The sequence below is a fragment of the Myotis yumanensis genome, unplaced genomic scaffold (assembly GCF_028538775.1).
Source record: "Myotis yumanensis isolate MYYU_CA2020_CCGP unplaced genomic scaffold, mMyoYum1.0.hap1 SCAF_13, whole genome shotgun sequence".
NCBI lineage: Eukaryota > Metazoa > Chordata > Mammalia > Chiroptera > Vespertilionidae > Myotis > Myotis yumanensis.
Window position 1 is genome coordinate 15130169 of NW_027223764.1, and position 21355 is coordinate 15151523.

General features: G+C 40.6%; 1 protein-coding gene across 2 annotated transcripts in view; it reads right to left on the minus strand.

The window, feature by feature from the left end:
* SORCS3 (sortilin related VPS10 domain containing receptor 3) overlaps positions 1-21355 on the minus strand; it is a 518681-nt gene that overhangs the window by 53561 nt on the left and 443765 nt on the right. For both annotated transcript variants that reach the window (XM_070432330.1, XM_070432331.1), the window contains exon 14: positions 15792-15899. In XM_070432330.1, the coding sequence (XP_070288431.1) occupies positions 15792-15899 (108 nt within the window). The remainder of the gene's footprint in view (positions 1-15791; positions 15900-21355) is intronic.

Below are 21355 nucleotides of genomic sequence, written 5' to 3' on the forward strand. Positions count from 1 at the left end.
AGTGTGGCTCTTCCACAAAATACCACGTGCGGGCGCACACGTACATTGCGATTGAAACTTCGTTGCCTATGCGCAGAAGTCGGTATTTTGTGGAAGAGCCACACTCAAGGGGCCAAAGAGACGCATGTGGCTTGTGAGCCGCAGTTCGCCGACCACTGACCTAGAAGGTTTGTGATACAGGTTTTCTCATCCCTCAGATTTTCAGAATAGTATTTTATGTGCCTGATTATTCATAATTCTAAGTCCCCAGGTAATGCTGATATCTCTGGTGGCAGGACTACCCTTTGGGAAATACTGCTCTAGACAACTTATTGATAATTTCTTTATTTTTAAAATATTTTAATTGATTTTTTAGAGAGAAAGGAATGGAAGAGAGAGAGAGAGAGAGATGAGAGAGAAACATAGATTGGCTGCCTCCTGCCCTCCTTCCCTCCCCCTAGTAGGGATTGAGCCCACAACCCAGGCATATGCCCTGATCAGGAATCAAACTGGTGACCTATTGGTGCATGGGATGATACTCAATCCACTGAATCACACCTGCTTGGCGGTGATTTCTTAATGTTTTTGTTTCGTTGGTCAAATTTTTGTCAACCAATTAGAAAGCTCCTAAGGCTGAGAAGAATCCTTGTATTTCTTTGTACTCCCTAGAGCCTTTCAACAGTAGTTGCTTGACCAAAAGTGGTTAATTGATTATTGGTCATTGATGGAACAAGGCAATTCTTAGCATAGCCAAATCCACTTTTATCCATAGTCCCATTTCTTTGCAGTTACCAAAAAAAAAAATACAATTTTGAACTCTTCCTTCAGAAATGCATTCCTAGTCCCTCTTCTTATCTCAAAGTGTAAGTATACAAGTAGGCAAAAGTGGATTTACAGTTATGAGTACAAGAAACACACAGTTTATTTTTACATAATTATTAATTAATTATTGTATTATGTAAACCTACTTTTGCCCACCCCTGTATTTTTTATCCTTACCCAAGGATATGTTTTTTAAATTGATTTTAGAAAGAGACAGAGAAAGAGAAACATCAATGTAAGAGAAACATCGATGTGAGAGAGAAGCATTAATTGATTGTCTCCTGTACATGCCCCAAGTGGGGATCAAATCTGCAACCATTTGGTCTACAGGTTGACATTCCAACCAACTGAGCCACCAGGCTGGGGTCCACCCTGTAATTTTGTCAACATAATCAAAACTGTACAATGTGAAATAATGTTTGTGAAAATCTTGAGAATCTCAATGGACAACAAGTGTTCATTACCATCACCATCATTCTTATTACTAGAAACTTCAGGACTCAACCCAAGGCCCTGCTCAGCTAGGGCTTTCAATAAGTTTGGTTTCAAATTCTTTTTGCAACATACTAACTTCAAACTCAGGGATTTCTTTGTTGCTCACACTAGCATGCCTGGGTGTGTGTGTGTCTCTCTGTGTGTGTGTGTGTGTGTGTGTGTGTGTGTGTGTGAGAGAGACATCTAGAAGGGTGGAGAAAATACATACCTCATACAGAAATAGAGATGACTGTTTATAAAAAGGTAGCCTACCCTTAAGTGTTCCTGAAGAAGTTTCTCCCAAAAACAGGACAAAATAAATGAATTCTCTAAGCCATTTCTCACTATATTGATTTTTAGGAAAAAAAATCAATTAAAATTTGTTATTTCTGGTTTTCCTTTTTACCTTGCAACCTAGATTTTTTCATGAGATATTTGTGCTCTACTGAAGATTCATCTTCTTGCACTCTATAAACCTAAGAGATTCTCTTTCTCTCTCTTTTAACTCCTCTGGTGCTAGTGTGAACCTGGCCACAGAGTATCATCCTAGACTCGTGGTCGGCAAACTGTGGCTTGTGAGCCACATGCGGCTCTTTGGCCCCTTGAGTGTGGCTCTTCCTAAGCCTTAGGAGTACCTTAATTAAGTTAATAACAATGTACTTACCTATATAGTTTAAGTTTAAGCCAAAACCGGTTTGGCTCAGTGGATAGAGCGTCGGCCTGCGGACTGAAAGGTCCCAGGTTCGATTCCGGTCAAGGGCATGTACCTGGGTTGCGGGCACATCCCCAGTAGGAGATGTGCAGGAGGCAGCTGATCGATGTTTCTCTGTCATCGATGTTTCTATCTAACTATCTCTCTCCCTTCCTCTCTGTAAAAAATCAATAAAATATATTTAAAAAAAAAAAGTTTAAAAAATTTGGCTCTCAAAAGAAATTTCAACCATTGTACTGTTGATATTTGGCTCTGTTGACTAATGAGTTTGACGACCACTGTCCTAGACCCACGTGCTATTGTTTAACTTTTAACATACAGATGGTCTGGGCATGATAGCAAGAGTGCTAGGCAAGGATATAGACTTATATTTTTCTACTCCTCATCTGCCACTAAATTAGCAATTGACCTTGAGCAAATCACTTCATGTTTCAAGCTTCCTTACAGAAGATGATTTTTAATCTATGACATATATACTCAACAGATGGGATGCAGAAATAGTCTAGACAAAACACAGTCCTTTCAAGACAATTTCCAAGAGTTTATTTTCTTTCAATCCCTATGTCAACCTCCAGGTGCACAAGCTATCTATCTCCTGGTGACCCTATACAGAAAGGATTTATCTAGAGTCATTCATCTTTGTATCCACTGGAACTTCTTTCATATAACAGATGCTCAATAAATAGTTCTGGGTTGATTAATGGATGGAATTAATCTATCAAATCATTCACTTCTTCCAAAATTGGGCTAATAGCTTTATCTGCCCTTATTTCTGGGCCAAAGAACATGGCTGAGTTGTGTGTCCTTTGGGGTTCAGAAGGACAAAAACAATGTCAGGGAGAAAATAGCAGCATCTTCACTTTTCCTGGTTATCTTGGACTGTGCTAGGCTTTCCACAAACAACTGTGATTTGCTGGGACCCTAAATAACACAGCTTCCCTAGTCCACCATCCAGACCTCAGTTAGCCTTGTAGGGAGGGGAGTAATTAATTTGAGGGAGGAAGCTGGTTTGTAAAAATAAAGGATTTCATTAGAATTCCACACACACAGAGGGTTACCTACTCATTAATTAAATGATTTCAAAAGGGATCTTAGTATATAATTGCTATAATTTAGGTGGAAACAATGCCACACTAAATGTAATTATAGGAGTAGGCTCTGTAAAGATGTTTTTCTCTTTACCAGAGAGCAATTCTGGGTCAGCTGATTCTCTTCTGCATAGTAATCTGGTTCCTTTTTTCCATCTCTAATCACACCAACTTTTATCAAATAGGTATCAAAGCTGAGAGAAGTTTCAAGGAGAGAGTGGTTAACCACATCCTTCAGAGAGGAAAAGGAGAGGATTCATTACCAGGAAGCCACTAGAAATGGGCAAAAGAAGATAAAACAGTGCCTAGACAGTAGAAAAGGAGGGCTTCACTGCAGGCTGACTTGTGTGGGAGCATCTGAATGAACTCAACTAGGAAAATGTTGTATTGTCATGGACCTGCCTCAGGACCTATCCCTTCCCCGTATTGTCCTCCATGATGATGAAGGTTATATAAAAGCCATCTAAATAAAGCTTGCTAATAGTATTCAAATCCAAAATCATTCTACTTTTCAACTGCTTGTTCTATTCGTTTTCCCCTGAGTCCTTTTTAAAACATTCCCATGAAAGTCTAGTTCTCTAGACTTTAAAGGTTATCAGAATATTTCCCTAAGATAATGCAAATCTTCCATTTTCTCCTTGTGTTTTGTTTATAGGGTTTTGTATTATGTAACCACAACACTATACGTTTTGAGGTAATTCTATCTTCTTGATTTATTCTTTTTAATTTCAATTTTTAAATGCTAACTTCTCTGTTATGCCCTCCGTGATCGTTTTTCCTCCTCAGTTCTTTTCCTTCCTCCCTGGCTCTATTGGATCAGATGAATTATCAGAATAACATAGACGATGAAGAATCCTGGTCCCTGGAGAAATGATCCTGCTCCCCACTCCCCATCCCCAGGGACAGCTTAGCTGTTCTCATCGCACCCATATATATACTAGGATGATGGAGTCTAGGCTGGGCTTTCCTGGTGGCCAGCAAGCTAGAGGGCAAGCACAGACCTTCAATTTATGAATGAGGGAGAACCCCTGTGAGTGTCAGGGCAGAAAATGAATTCTCCCATTGGTCCAGGTGTTGCCTCCATATTGGCATGTAGATAAATGTGCCCCAAATCAAATGCTCTGCAATCACTCGGTCCGGCCACATGCAATCTCCTCCATTGACACACCAGATTTATTTCTCATTCCTCTAAGTAAACAGTTAAATCTGCTGTGGGTTCCGGTGAGTCACACACCATCTTCTACGCCACCTCCATCCAGGACTCAGAATTAGCCATTGCTAGGAAACGGCATGTCTCGACTCAATCCTTTCCCTCAGCCTCAATTCCTTTCACGGGCTGCATGTCATTAATTTGAGAGCAAATTATTAGAAACCCGGAAAACAGTCTGTAATGCCTGCAGATTTATGATGAAGTCATTCCACGAAAGGTCACGGGCAACCTTGCTATAATTAAATATTTCATTAATTTTTAAAATACACAATAACTTATAAATGCAGCATAAATGAACCAGATGACCTTGAAGAAATTAGTTAGAGCACTCCTTCATCAGAAGCCACTACCTAGCAATTTTCTTAATTTTTCTTCTATGAGTGGGACTTGTGTCCATTTTCCATTCTTGTCTTGGATTGGGTTCCAGCAGCCTGTTTATGTGCAGTGATTTAGTATGAATTCACTGGGAACATTAGGTAGCACTGGAAGGGATGGTGGGTAGGCAAGACTCTCCTTTCCTTTAGGTGACAACCTCAAAAGTGTGTAAGTGTGACCCACCCAATCACCCTCTGGGATGCAGCCCCTCTATTTCATTAACTGGGTGATACTTTTTTTTTCATGTGTACATTTTGATAAATGGTTTCTCTTTTCTCATTATAAAAAATGCATTCTCATTACAAAAATTTTGAAAACTTTAAAAATCTATACATGAGAAAATTGAAAACCCCCTGGAGGTAACCACTTATAATATTCTGTGATATTCCCTTCCATTCATTGAAAGTACTGTTCTTTCTCAAACAAGGCAAGCAACTATCTGAAGCTACAGCCGGGGTTCGAATCTTTGGAACTTAGAGAAACCCTGAGGTTTATGGTAGTGTCTTCCCTGTTTGGCTCAGTGGACAGAGAGTCAGTCTGTGGACTGAAGGGTCCTGGGTTCGATTTCGGTCAAGGGCATATGCTGGGTTGCAGGCTTGATCCCCAGTAGGGGGCATGCAGAAGGCAGCCCATTAATGATTCTCTCTCATCACTGATGTTTCTATCTCTCTCTCCCTCTCCCTTCCTCTCTTAAATCAATAAAAATACATTTTAAAAAAGCCTCAGAATTGGATTGTAGAACAGATGCCATGCGCACTAGAACTGAAATGAGCCGCATACAAAACTGATATTCCTTCTATAAGGTGAGGAAGAGGCTTTATAACATAAACATCCCATCAGCAGAGATCTTGTTTGTGCTGGAGTCCAGCTCCTAGAACACTGAGTATCGTGCCCACCTTGTAGCGGACACTCAATACATACTGTTGAATAAAGATAGAATAATGTTTTTGAGAGGAGGAACTTGAAACAGGTGGACCCCCGAGTCCTTTTTAAAACATTCCTTTGAAAGTCCCGTTCTCTCAGAAAGGCTTCCCACGCCTCCTCTTGCCTCTTCCTTCCATAAGCCCTCTTTTCTGCTCCCACGGGAGAAGCTGCTGAGGACAGATGTTAATTCAAAGGTTAGCCGTCAGCGGCCAGCAGCTGCAGGTCTCCAGAAATCCAGGCCACATTCCGGGCTACTGGTGTGCATGCATGTCGTCCCATTGTTTTCCCATTAGGGTGCAGATGGGCTTAGTGGTAAAGGAGGTCAGCAGCTAGAGGGGAACTGCATTGAGCGAAAGTGAGACATGAGCTAGACCTTAACAGAAAGAGGCAGGGGATCAATAGCAAGGAATCCGGCAAGCAGAGCCTGTGTTAGTTACATGATACGATGATCGGTGAGATGGTGGAATGAGGCAGGGAGGAAAAGGCATCGGAGAAGAGGAGAGGGGACTGAAACGCGTTGGAACGGAACAGGCAAGAGAAAGAAAGCTGACTTTTAAAAATTAAATAAATCGTCTTATGCCCAAACAACTTCGATTCTTTTCTCCAAACTTCATAAGCTCTGGGAACGGGTTTGAAAGCTTCAATAACAGAAGGTTAGAAACTGTGGTCTGTGAACCTGTGAGAGATGAGTTGGGTGATGAAGGAGACCCTAAGAGATAGAAACAAGAGGGCGAAATGGATATTCGGGGTGGCATTTTGGAGAGGAGGAAATTAATTAAAAGAGCTGTGAGAGAGGAGCCACAAGAGGGACACCTGGTTTTCTTATGTCATTAAATTGCTCAGTCTCCTACTTGGTGTCAAATCCCGAACCGAGAGCTAAACACATCAGATAAATGTTCTGCGTAAAATGCATCCCTTTCCCTTAAATAGTTGCAGTCCAGTCCAACAGCATCACTCACTCAGCATGTGTCTGCTGAGCACCCGTTATGCACAGCCTCACATTCAGTGCTGTGGGGGATGAGGGATTAAGACAGTTGCACTTCGTGAATCCTTACAGACTAAAACAGACCTCACGCTCAAACTGCAAAGATGACCAATATGCAAAACAATTAGGAAACTCCAAAAGAAAGGTGACAATCCAATTCACCATGGTCCAGCAATTTCACTTGTAGGTATGTAGCTCAGAGAACTTATATCCCTGGAGGTTCTTGTACAAAGATAGAACAATACTGTTTGTAATAATGCAAAACCATTGGTAGGAGAATGGGGAATAAATTGTGCATATTCGTATCATGACAGAATTCCATGTGGCATTGAAAATATCTGGACCAGATGGATATACACCAAGATCAGTAATACTAGTATGGAGTGGCAGAAGCATGCAGGAGAATGATAGCATTTAGCTAAATTATACATTTATAAAACACTCAAAGCAATGTTACGTATATTTCTATGAATAAATAGATATGCATGAAATGTATCCATGCATATAATAGAAGAATATACATCGAATTCATGGCACCCATTGATTTATGTTGGATGTAAGGATAAAAGGTCTGAACATGGGCTGTACCTAGAGGACCACCTCTACCTGGGATGCCCTGCTCATTTCTCCTAAAAATCTGAAGCCCAAGTGACAGCGTGCTAATATTTATTCATTCCAGGTAGTTGGTACAAAGGTGCTTGTGACATTATTCTTTGTACTTAACTGTATTTTTAAAACCTTCAAGAACTTTAAGAAATGCAATACAGGTAGAAAAGTGTGGATGTAGAATTTATATTAAGCATCAAACATTCAAAATCTTACAGGAGCCAAGAGGACAACTTAAATGGACAGTGAGTGAGCTGAAGCAACGGGGCAGATGCATGCACATCGGGTAAGAGATGGGGCAAGAAACACCACATCCGATCGCAAGTGGGCAGCTACCATGCAGCTCTATCAGGCTGGTGGATGATGGGCATTTGTGCTCAATGTTGGCAGATGTTTCTGACTTTGCAAAGTTTGCCTCAATATTAAAAAAAAAAGGCAAAGCAAATTAAATATAGCTGTGAGCCAAACCCTGAGGCATAAGGTAAGAATTCAATAAAAGTAAATGAGGAGGAGCTGGACGAATAGTGGAGGGCTTCCTGAAAGAGGTGGTGACACTTGTCTATGGGCTCTGCATCAGATATGAGAACACTTTTAAGCCATTCCAAATGATCTGTCTTTCCAATACTTCATAAGAGGGTGCAACTGGAGAAGTAGTTTATGGGTAGGGGAAGTTTGTAGAAACTGTCAAAAATTTCAATGATATTTGTAACATGTTCACAATGGATGAAGCTCCAGGTGCACTGTTGTTCAGCGTCTGCAAATTACAGCCCATGGGACAAATCTGTCTGCTACCTGTTTTGAATGGCCTAAAAGCGAACAATGGTTTTTGCATTTTAAATGCGGGGTGGATGGAGGATGGGAGGAAGCAAACAATATTTCATGACATGTGAAAATGGTGAGTAATTTAAATTTCAGCGTCTACAAGTTGATGCCCACTCATTATGTATAGCCTATTGCAGCTCTCACACTACATTGCAAGAGTCGGGAGGTGCTACAAAGACCCTGTGGTAAGAAAAGTTAAAAGAGCTGTAAGCCCATTTCTTAATCATCAGACTACGGAGGCTACAAACATGTCTACTATCCCTGGACGGAGACTATGGATCTTAATTCCCACACCCAGGTGAGGAAACATGAGTTCAGACAGAGGGTAAGTAAAGCACCTCAGGTCACATGCACAGCTAAGTGGCAATCTGAACGCTTTTCCTGAAGCATCAACCTCCAAAACCCATGTCCTAAGCCACCGCTCTATCCCCACTCAGCAACCCATTGGTCAAAATAAGCCTCTTCCCCCAGGTTACTGCCAACCTGCAGTACTTCCCAGTGTCATCCAAAAGCCCCTATGCAGGCACACAGCCGGCTTCTGTGTTCCTTGGCACCAATGACAGTGGGCCTCTAAGTGGATGGCAAGTCTGATGACACCCCGAGGGATGGGAATCCAGCAGCCAACCCGAGAGGTAACGACTTGGGAGTTCCACTGGATTTACCGATTTCTCGAATCACTGACTTTGGGCAAAGGCAAGTCAGGCTCTTCCAGAAAACAACAGAGAATGGGAAAACAGATCAATGGAAGCAGCACTGGTTCATTTCCAATGACTTTATTGAATGCAGTTACTGGAGGCTAAACAATGCATTTAAGCTCCAGGCTGGGGCTTCACATTGTGCTGAGCCTGCCTTCAAAAGCACGTTCCCTGCTAAGCATGTGGCCATGGGTTCTTAGGTGGAAAGAAGGTTTTTGCTGTTTCTTTTTCCCTTTAAACCTCTGCAGCTTTGGGGTTTGCAAAATTTCCTAGGCAAAAGGTTCTCTCCCCTCCTTCACTTTGGCTAGTTCTGCTGGCGGAACAATGGATCAGAGATATAAGCCAGTGAGAGCGGATTTATTCAGGGAGTTAGCAAAGCAATCAGCCCTAGACAGTCTGCTGAAAGCATCCCTAGTGCTTCCTACATCACACTCTCCCCTGTGCACACCAGGCAGCATCCCGCTGCTCACATTTGCTGACCATGTTCCCCCTCCTAGAATTCCCTTCTCTCCTTCCTCCCCACAGAGCCAAGAAGTCTTTGTACTGCTCTGTCTTCAATCACTTCTTAGATATCCAATGACAACTATCTTCAATTTGGGCCATTTAATTGTCCTATCATTCTTTCACATTTGTCATCTCTCTCCAAACGTTGGTTTGTATGGGTTGCTGTGACGTGGTGTCTAGCAGCACCATGAACACTCATCAGTACTTAGTGAGTACTAACAGCCTGCCCCTCTCCCCACACACGTGGCCCTTAAGGGACTGAAGACACCTTGGAGAATTCTAGTACCTTTCCTTAAATTTCAGCTCTGAGCCCGAAGCTTGAAATTCACATCCCTTGCTCTAAGTGTGCCTCTCACAGAGTATGCCAGCTGAGCACTAACTTCTCCGGGCCTTGGTGTTCTCATTAGCCCGATGACGATCATCTCACCCACATGGCAGGTTGTTGGGAGATTTCAGTGAAATCAACTTTAGAAAGTGCCCAACCAGACATCTGGCCAAAGGCAGGTGCTGCGCAGACACAAGTGAGCTGCTGCTCGCTCCTGGGAAGTAGGGTCTCTGCCCTTCCTTCCAGCAAAGCTGTGCCTCTCCTTTGGGGGATTTCTTGTTCTCTGGGAGGCGGCTACATTGCCGCTGGCCTCTGTGAAAGATCAGTTAAATCACAGCCAGCTGCTTCAAACATTTCAAATCAAGAAAGAATTTCAGCCCTGACTGGTTTGGCTCAGTGGATAAAGCGTCGGCCTGTGGACTCAAGGGTCCCAGGTTTGATTCCGATCAAGGGCATGTACCTTGGTTTTGGGCACTTACCCAGTAAGGAGTGTGCAAGAGGCAGCTGATTGATGTTTCTCTCTCATCGATATTTCTAACTCTCTATCCTTCTCCCTTCCTCTCTGTAAATATCAATAAAATATATTTTTAAAAAAGAAAGAAAGAATTTCAAATGTAGCTTTGAGCATGCAGGAAATCTGTTTCCCCATCTGATTCCACATGTGAGCCCAGCAACACAAGCTTTCCTGCAAGTGCTAATCTGGGGGCAAACCTTCCAAGAGGTAGTGGACCCAAGAAGCTCAGGGCTCTAATAGCGACAGGCATCTCATCAGCTGGAGGGTGGCTGCTTACAATGGCAATAGGCCCTCTGGCTTGTCAATCAACCAGCCCTGTCCTCCACAGTAAGTAATAAGAACGGTCACATTTCACTGTGAATTAGGCTAGACTAGATGGTTCCTGTCAAGGTTACCAGGGAAATGTTGAAATAATAACATTTGAAAAGACAGCAAGAAAAGGAGCAATGAAAGTAAGCAAACCCCAAGCCTGCAAGCTGGGAACTGTTTCTCCCCCACAGATTCCCCTGCCGAGCTGCAGTTAGTTTTCATACCCCTGATCAGGGGCCTTCGGGCGGACTGGAAGCTGAAGGAAATCAGAAATCATTCCCAGGAGGGTCCTCATTCTCTGGCCACCCTTTGTGCCCACATGCCATACCACCTTGCTGCTTTCTCACCCCCTACACACACCTCTGCACACAGACACAGACCTCTCAGATGGCTACCCAGCCTCCAGTCCCCATAACTTGCAACTACTGGATTCTGACCACAGCCCTTCAGGATCTCTAGAAATCTATAGGCAACATCCTAAAATGCGAAAGCCATGGGCCAGAGAAGCCACCACAATCAAAACACTGGTAAAATCATTAAGGACCATACCTTGCACCGGTTAATTCATCGTTCACTCATTCATTCATTTATTCATTCAATACATATACACTGTTAAATCCTCAGTGCTAGCACAAAACTAATAAGCACATGGCACTCCAAGAACAAGATACCCAAAGGTTCTTTCTCATGGGGACTTAAAGTCATGTGCGTATATGTGTGTGTGTGTGTGTGTGTGTGTGGCCATCCATGCATGCGCATGTGTGTTTGTGGGTCTATATTAAGGGTGGATGAAGGTGGAGGGGGACCATACTAAATAAACAATGCCATTTTTCCTAATATGTATTGTCTAAAACAGGGGTGGACAAACTTTTTGACTCGGCCACAATGGGTTCTTAAACTGGACCGGAGGGCCGGAACAAAAGCATGGATGGAGTGTTTGTGTGAACTAATATAAATTCAAAGTAAACATTATTACATAAAAGGGTATGGTCTTTTTTTTTTTAGTTTTATTCATTTCAAACGGGCCAGATCAGGCCCACGGGCCGTAGTTTGCCCACAGCTGGTCTAAAATGTTATCAAGGAAGACATTTATAGGGCTTGGAAAGCATATAGCATGGGGATCAAAACTCATCCAGTGGGTTAAAGGAAGGAGTGTTAGAAAAAAAAAAGATAATTAAAATTGGAGTTGAAAGATATTTAGAAGTTTGGTTGTGCACGTGGGGAGGACAAGCACTTTCCATGCAGATCCACAAGCAAAGGCCCTGGGGCAGGGAGGCACCAGTGGAGCAAGGAATGGAAGTCAGAAATGAGATCCTAGACATGGGCCAGTGTGGCTATGGGGTTAGGCCATTCAACGAGTTTAGATTTTATCCTAAAGGAAGTGGAAATACTCCATAAGTTTTTACCATATTTTCAATTTGGAGAATGTCAGTCTGGATGCATGTTAAATTCTTAAAATAAACTAAATCCCTTCATACTCTCAACTCTTTATACCCAATCATGATCTTTCATGGTTCCTTCCTTTGTATGTGTTCTGTCCTTTGCCTTGAAATAATTTATTCTCTCCAAAAATAATTACTGACATCCTGTTATGTGCCAAACCTCCTGTTAGGTATCCAGGTGACAGTACTCAACAAACTGTCAAAAACGTGTGCTTTCTTCAAGCTTATATTACCTTTAGTCAGTTTTCCACTGGTGAACTACTATTGAAACTTTCAGACCAACTCATTGTCACCTTTTGTATGTGAGAAGTCTTCATTTGCCTCTATTCCCTCCCTGGTTATATAACTAGGGTTTCTTGATGATTAAAGTATCCCCACTCCCCACAACACATTGGCCTGAGAGGTCCATAAAAGTAGAGAGAATGGTATTTACCTCTTTTATATCCCTCAAGAGAACCTAAAACATATTAGGATCTTATTAAATGTTTTTGAATAAATAAAGTGTGTATTAGGGTTCTCCAGAGAAACAGAATTAGTAGAATGTGTGCGTGCGTGTGTGTGTGTGTGTGTGTGTGTGTGTGTGTGTGTATGTGTAGTTCCAAGATCTTTAGGGTGAGTGGGCAAGCTAACCACCCAGGAGAACAGTGGTGGAGTCCCAGTCTGCAGGCTGGCAGGCTTGAGACCCAGGAAGAGCGTGTGTTTCCGTTGGAGTCCAAAGACAAGAAAAAACCATGTTCCAGTGTGAAAGCACCAGGCAGGAGGAAGTCTCTTTTGCTCAATGAAGGAACAGGATTTTGTTCTAGTTGAGCCTTCACCTGATTGGATGAGGCCCACCCACATTAGGGAGAGCAATCTGCTTTACTTAGTTTATTCATTTACATGGCAATCGTATCGAAAACCACCTTCACAGAAACACCCAGAATAATGTTTGGACCAAATGTTTAGGCACACCATGGCCCAGTCAAGTTTACACATAAAAATCATTTAAAAACCATTTAAATCCTCCAAATGAAGTTAACAAGATAGGTCAGTAAAACCTTTCTTTTTCTCCTTGACTACAGCTAAGCTACAGAGTCAGGATTAGCAGAGAAGGGAAGGATATAGAAGGATAGCCTACATCATTAATAAGGTTTTGGTGAAATTGCAAGGTTAAGCATTTTGTCCCCAAATGGTCTCCCTGTCCTCGTAGTTCCTAAGAAATATATAAAAGTGTTTTGAACTCCTGCTCCCATTCTTGCCATTGTCATTACACGAGGAAACAGCACTGGTCAGCCCTACCTAGTGGGCCACTTGATTTTAAAATCCTTTCAAATCTAGGACAGAAGCAGAAATTGCCTCTTGACAATCCTTTAAGAGCTCACCCTCTGGCTATGTGAAGAGCCCTGGAAAAACTTGTGTCATTTTCACACTAGAAAAATGTTGAATTTAATAAAAAGTCAAAAACAGGGAGCCTGAATTATTTATACTTGGGTAGATGACTGCTGCCAAACTCATCTTCATTTCATGAAAGGACAAATCCTTTCCTGTCTTATAAGAAAATTATGCACTATTCTAGCTCCTTTTCTACTTAGTAGCATTTAACATATTGCAATAAGCAAGGTAGAAGTGGGGGCAGAAACTCGGCCACACTCTTATAGAGTTTTAGTGGGAGGAAAGGGAAATAGAAGTGCTCTCTAGTCTTTTCAGTAAACGGTTTGGCCCTGAGGTCAATCTCTCTTACATCCATATGACCAGTTAAACTCTATCTGAATCTGAGGGAAAAATTATTAACATTAAAGACTGGATGAACAGAGTCTAAACTGAGGCCTTAAGTTTGTTAGGGAATGCCAGGTCATGTAGAAATTAGAATCCATGTGATATTGTTCAAAGTGATGCCCAAGAGGAGCATGCAATGAGTTCAATAGGCCTCCTAGAAGAGAATGTAGGAAAAAGCACGTTATGTGGTGAGGAGAAGCCCAAATGAAAGGAAGACCAGCATGTCTCTCTGGTACAGACACAGGGAATCCCTGACTGTAGGACCATGTACATCTTCACTGCCCAAGATGCTGAGACAATTTAGATTTGGATATGGTGAGCAGTTACATCTACCTTGTTAAATTGAAGCAGGCTGCACAACCTTCCTGGATGTATGTTCCTTGCCTTACAGTATTTAGAGCTTGATACTCTTGGATGTCCATATCAAATAAAGTCCTAGAAAAGATGAAGGGTTTTTTTATATATCTAGTGGTTAAGTGAAGGATGGGAAATAATTTGGAAGTGTCAGCTCATGGTCAGATATCCTTCTGAAAAAAGATGGTGGTTTTCCTAATATCCCATCTACTTCCTGGAATTCACAAGAAGGTCTAATCTCTTGGCAGAGTATTCTGGGTAACATGAGATTTTTATAACATATTTATTTAATGTATAAACATGCAAACTCCAAGAGGACAGGAGTTTTTCTTTTTTCTTCATCTAAAACAGTATCTGGCATATAGTAGGTAGCACTATTTTTGATTTTGTTTATTTTTACAGTATAACTTTACAAAGATCTTTCTAGGACCCTAGATCCACAGATCCTTGGGACTTCTCTCTTATCTCTGTTCTCTCTCTCTCTCTCTCTATCTCTCTACATATATATATAGAGAGAGATAGATATAGATATATGTATATACATGTCTGTACACGCACACTTGCATATATAACCACTATACATATATCTATATATTTACTGATTCATTTGTATTTTAGGAAAAAAAATTACATTATGTCACTGCCTTAGAATATCTAGAACTCAACTCATACTTATGTTACATATTGTTGTGTATCCATCAAATGATGTAGCTTTAGACTCTAAGCATTAAATACTGTTTATGGTTTGTACAGGTAAGCTTGCATCCAATATTGTTAACTCTTAGTAAAGTGATTTGACAGCTTAGCCATAGAGTCTGCTTGTTATTATAGGAGTTCAGGATGTGGTATCAGCTGGTGTAGGATCATCATAACTATTCTCCCATATCCCCTACATACATACATGCACACAAACACACACAGGCAGTCAATTTTTTAGGGATTTAAATTTGATATACTTTTAGAAAAAAAATCATTATTATTTTCTTTAATATTCAGAAAGTAATTCATGGCTTTTTACAACTTTAAGATCTATATCCCACCATCTATTCACATTGTAAAGGAATGTAGACAAATTTTGACAACAAATTAAAGTGGAACAAAAACAACTGTAAGCGTGAGTGTGTATGAGTGAGTGTGTGAGTGTGCGCGAGTGTGAATGTGACAGACTGTAGGAGTTTCTCTTAAAATATTCTATGTTTTCAGTGTGTTGGCTGTTTTGCTTCCTCTTGTCCCTGTCCCTAGTATCTTACTGGAATGTTTTGGAAAGAGAAACACATGTAAAGACATAGGATTTCTGTTTGTTTGGGTTTTGGATGAATGGAAAACTGTTACCATACTATTTTAAATTCTAGAAATCTTAACATTTCAATGAGTAACCTAGCTTCTCTTCTCTGGTTTGTTGATCATAAATATTTATGTACAAGCATAAACATTTCCATTTTCCAGATAAGGAAACATCAGCCCAGAGATTGAAATGTTTTAGTATAGGGTTCCCTGGGAAAAACCATGGCCTTGATGGGTTAGAGTAGAACCCAGGCCTCTGGGTTCCTTTAGACCAGTGGTTCTCAACCTTCCTATAGCCTTGACCCTTTAATAAGTTCCTCATGTCGTGGTGACCCCCAACCATAAAATTATTTTCGTTGCTACTTCATAACTGTAATTTTGCTACTATTATGAATCATAATGTAAATATCTGATATGCAGGATGTATTTTCATTGTTACAAATTGAACATAATTAAAGCATAGTGATTAATCACAAAAACAATATGTAATTATATATATGTTTTCCGATGGTCTTAGGCAACCCCTGTGAAGGGGTCGTTCGACCCCCAAAGGGGTCTCGACCCACAGGTTGAGAACCGCTGCTTTAGACCAAAAGCAAAAGAAGTACTCACGTCATGATCTGGGTCTCCACTCCAGCCTCCACCAGAGCCCCGTCGACAAAGAGAGGAACCGGAGTGAAACCATACTTGTCCCAGGAGTGGCCCTCGTCAAAACTCACCCTGGGTCAGAAACAAGTACATGAAAGAGACAGCTGAAAATAAAATCACACTCTTCTGCAACAATTTTTCAGGTTATTAAATTCTTCCCCGCATCCCCCTGTCTGGCAGTTTGGATTATCAATAGGGAGTAATCTTCAACATCTCTCCATATTATTATGAGATTTGATCAAAACTGCATTTCCTGGCCCAGGCAGAGACAACACCAGGGCTGCAGAAATATTTCAACGTATTAGAATAGAAACCACAACCCAAGCAAGGGAGATTAGTGCATGGAGTGTCACGTTTCAAGTACTCAGAATGGAACCCGAAGTTCAATTTACTGCACAATCAATTCAGCCCTTGGAGTTTTTGATACAGATAAATTGAGTAGTGCCGAGTGTACCCAAATGGGAGGGGGAGGTGTGTGTCTTTCAGATCATACCTTAAAAAAAGCAATTTCCTATTTGTTCAGAATGGATGTTAGGGTCATTTCCATTCCCTGATGCCATTTTAAGGGGCTTTTATAGATGAGTACTGAGTATCTGAGATGTTCTGAGCAGCACTGTGCCATCTTTCCTCCAATGGTAAGAGGAAGGTCTGGCCCTTTGTGAATACCACATCAGAAACTCTTTAAGGAACGCTGCTAAGGACTTAAGCAATTCTGATTACTTGTTTCCTTCCCTTTCTTGGAATTATCAAGTAACTGCCTGTTCTGACTTAATCAGAGGACACAGTCCAAAGACCATCTCCTCTGGAAAGCTTTTCCTGACACCCTTCATTCTCTGTGATCCTTCTGTTCTTTAAAACAGGTTATTGTTTTAAAAGATAATTTATTGATTTCTAGAGAGAGAGAGGAAGGGAGAGGAAGAAAGAGAGAAACACTGATGTCAGAGTGTAACATCAACTGGCTTCCCCCTGCAGGGCCCCTATTGGGGATCGAGCGCATAACCCTGGCATGTACCCTTGACCGGGAATCCAACCAGCAATCTCCTGGTGCACAGGATGACACCCAACCAACTGAGCAACACCAGCCAGGGCTTGGCCAGGTGAATTTTTAATTGTTCTCTGACTCCACAACATAGGATTCTTTGAGTTCAGTTGTACAGACTATTTTCCTATAAGACCCATGCCTTCTTCTATCGTAGCCCTGATTGATGGCTGCTTCACTTATCTTGAATCTCTCATTCAACATTATCATCTTGGGAGTTCAGAGGGGTCATGCATGTCATGTTCACTGAACGACCACTTAACTCCAGCTACATATCTTTATTACAGTGCCCCTTTCCTGATATTACATATATATTATCAAAAAAAGTCTGACTTCCCCACCGAACCAGGAGATCCTTGAGGTCAAAGACCATGCCATTCGTTTTTGCATTCTTAGTACTTAGCAGAAGAAAATGGCACGTGTTATTATATAAAGGTTAAATGAGTACATGAATTAAAAAACATAAGGAATGATTGAGAGCACTCTTCTAATCCACCCAAGCATTTTTTCAAGCATTGACTTATACTGGCATCGGTGAATTGGATGTGGGAGCCTCTCCCATGGCTAGTCATCTTATTCAGTCTGCTCTCTATTTACTTCTTTGATTCTCGCAGCCTCTCCATCTCTTCCTCTGCCTCACTGTCTTATCCTCTCTTCCCAATATATTGATTAAAACGAATTAGAAGGTCAATCTCCTGACCCATTAGAATAATTAGCCTCTCAGACAATTTTTGTAATTATGGTGTACTTAGGTCTATATCCAGAAACAAAAAGTAGACAGTTGTTCATAAAAGTTTTATGGATTCCTAAATTATCAGTGTATGCCTTGATATTAAAAAAAACACTCTAAGATGAATAATTCCTAATGCTCAACTAATTATTGAAAACAAAGCAAAACTCCTAAAGAAACTTCCAAAAATACATCAAAAAATTTAATTTCTTTGAGTATCAGAAATTTGGCTGACTTGCCACTTGTGACAGCGATTTGTTTTTGTGACTTGGAGTTTTTAAATGGTCTGAGGTAACTATATTGAATAGTATCCCCATGAGATGCAACTTTTCTTCCTCAGTTCAATAGCTCATTAATGGCCAAGACAAAGGAATTAGGAATTCTCTTATTAGGTCCCCAGGTGAAATTGGTAGGATTGCCAATACTCAGAGAGGCAGGAGGAAAGTTATCATTGGCCTCTAAATAGTGGCAAGACAGGACTATCAAATCCAAATAAAATGAAATTCACTTATCAAATATTTATTGATGCCTAATGTGGCAGCTCTGGCAGTGCCCTCTGTTCTGAGGATATAGCAGTGAACAAGAAAGGGAGGCCCTAGCTTCAGTAGGACTTAAATTCTAGTTTGAGGAGACAAACGATATGCAGATAAGTGGATACAAAAATATAAGTTAGAGAAAAGTGTCATGAAGACAATTAAAATAGAGTGATGTGATGGAGAGTGATGGAATAGCTACTTTGTATTGGAAATTTAAGAAAGTCCTCTCTGAGGGGGTGACATTTAAACAGAGATCTGAATGATAATAAGGAACTAGCTGTGCAAAGATCAAGGTGAGAACCATTCCAGAGGGAATATCTAATGTGAAATGAAGTTGCTGTGTGGGAGGAACTGAAAAATGATCAGTGATTGTAGATTAGTGGGAAAGGAAATTAGCAGAAGGCAATGGAGGCAAAACAATAGGGCTGGGCCCGACCAGAAAGCTCCTTTTTGCCAGTTGAAATGGGAAAGATAGGATTTGATTTAAACTTTAAAATATAACTTATTTTGTGTGTGCATGTGGTGAGTGGACTGTCAGGCCAAAGTGGATGTAAGAAGATAAATTGGGGGGAGGTTTGGCCCAGAGACCAAGTCAGAGGAGAGGTTTGGACAAAGGTTATAACAGTAGAGTTGGAATGACATGGAAAAACTTAGGATATTTTTAGAGGTGAAATAAATAGGATTTGGTGATAGAATGTATATGATTGCCTGTGCAGAAGAAAGAAACAATGGACAATGTGAATTTGGAGGGTGAAGCAACTGAGATGGGGAAATGAAAAGAAAAAGAGAAGCAAAGCTTTTTTTCTATTTGTTTGTTTCTATTAGGTCCACATCAGGATTCAAATGCTTTTTGGGCTTCCAAGTTGTGACCCTGTCAGGGAGGCCTTTGGATGGATGGATCTGCATTTCCGGGGAGTGATCAAAGCTGGGAATGTAGATTTAGAAGTCACTTATAAGGTAAGACCGAATTAAAGCATGATACTTACTTTTATTTTTAAAAAAGACCCATAGTTGAAGAAAGGAAAATAGTTACTAATGATAAACTCAAGCTAAACAAACCAGGGTCTTTGTCAGTTTCAAGGTAAATATTTCCCATAAATGTCACTATGGTGAGAGGTAATCAAGCCACTGAGTCTAGCATGTGTTCACAGACAGATAGCATGCATAATAAAATAAATTATCCTTCTACCAGATCCTAAGTACTATGTTCAGTTTCAATCACTGTAGAAAACTGACTGAAAATCAATGTGATTAAAAGTAAAAAGCAGGTTGTTCTAGAAACAGGTTGTATGACTTTAAGATAGCTTAGGGAAGAGAATAATAGAGCTAAATAAATTACCATTGCCTTATAATATTTTTAGTAGAAATCTTCCAAATAGTTAAACAAACAAAAACAATCATAGCTGTTGACTATTGAAAATGCATAATGTCGCCGAAACCATTTTGGCTCAGGTGATAGAGCGTCGGCCTGCGGACTGAAGGGTCCCAGGTTCGATTCCAGTCAAGGGCATGTACTTGGGTTGCGGGCACATCCCCGGTGGGGGATGTGCAGGAGGCGGCTGATCGATGTTTCTCTCTCATCGATGTTTCTGACTCTCTATCTCTCTCCCTACCTCTCTGTAAAAAATCAATAAAATATATTTTTAAAAAAAGAAAAAAAAGAAAATGCATAATGTCTTCGAATAAAACTTGAAAAGATATAGTTAAATGCATAAAAATATTAATTAAGAATACAGTTGGAATAAGGGAGAAAAGATTTCCATTCTCATAATCCTTCTAAAGATCAGAGTCAAATATTTGTATACAAGAATATAAGCTCCCCCAAATTTTCTTTTGTTCATTGGTATATCCCAACACTTACACTAATGGTGGATAAATGGTATATGCTCAATGAATATGTGAGAAATAAATGAAAAATGTATATGTCTTAAACTGCATATCTGATTATTCTCCAGAACTTGTAAAGGCAAAGAAATATCTTGAGGTCCTTCCTAACTGTGGTCCTTTCTCCCAGTCTAATAATCACATGCAACACTGGAGCGAACATTCTGCATAGATCTGTCCAGCAGAACAAGGACTGATGGAGAGAAGTTACAAACAGGCTCATTATTGCTCAGCACAAAAACAATCTTTCATGAGATGGGAACTCTTTGTCTTGGGTATTGCAAGTTGGTCAGCACTGTGACACCCTGGTGAAGTAGACAGAGCCTCTTGGATGTCACAGAGATATTTGCTATGCTGGGATTGTGAAAGTAGACTACATGTCTTCTAAGACCATTCTATGACTTTATGACATAGAGATAACTTCCCCTAAAACAGAACAGCGTCTTCCAGGAACAACCAGAGCCCTCCCCAGAAGTGCCTAGCACAGAAATAGAGTTATAATGGTCATTGCGAATCAATGTCCCTCCCTTCCATGAGATGTATTGTTCGATTTTATTTTATTGCAATGCATGAGGTGCTGGCATTTTAGCCACTGGGAAGGTCTTCAGAATAGCAGATGCCTTTCACTTTGCAAAGACACATATTCGGTGAAACTATTGTTTTCCTGTGAATGTTTCTCTGAACAAAAAGCTGATGCTCACAACCATTTATAGAAGAACAAAGGAACAAAAAAGGCTAGGTGATGTTTCACTTTCAGTTTCCAAGAACAACCCATTGAAAGGAGACACTGACAGCTAAGGGAACGATAGGATACCAGTCTACCTGCCGATTAGTAGTTCTGTCTATTGTGAGTTTTCATTAGAGCACTGAAGCCACGGGACTCCATTGTTCACTTCCCTCTAATGCTTCTAACATACAAAGGTAATGCTGGATGGAAGGCTAACTTGAAATACCACTTAGGTTTTGAATGTACATCCAAATGTACCTGGTCACAAATAGATGGGTTCATTTGTATGCTATTCTGTCTTCATGCATATCTAGCTCCCTATCATTTCAATTTATGGGAAACAGCATGCCTTGTTAACTTAGCTAAAGTTTCTCCCATTTTTCAATTATGACACCAATTTTCTCTAAAAGGCAATGTAGCTATTATTAAATTCGAGAGCCATAATACCTTTGTGTGAGAGTGGGTAGGCTGGTGTCTTTTTCCTATGCAAATATAAATACAGCTGTATATAAAATGACATCAGTCTGAGACATACAAGAGAAAATAACAATGAACTAATTACTTAACCTTTCTTCCACTAAAAGTGAGCTGTGTGTTTATCTTGAAGGTTGT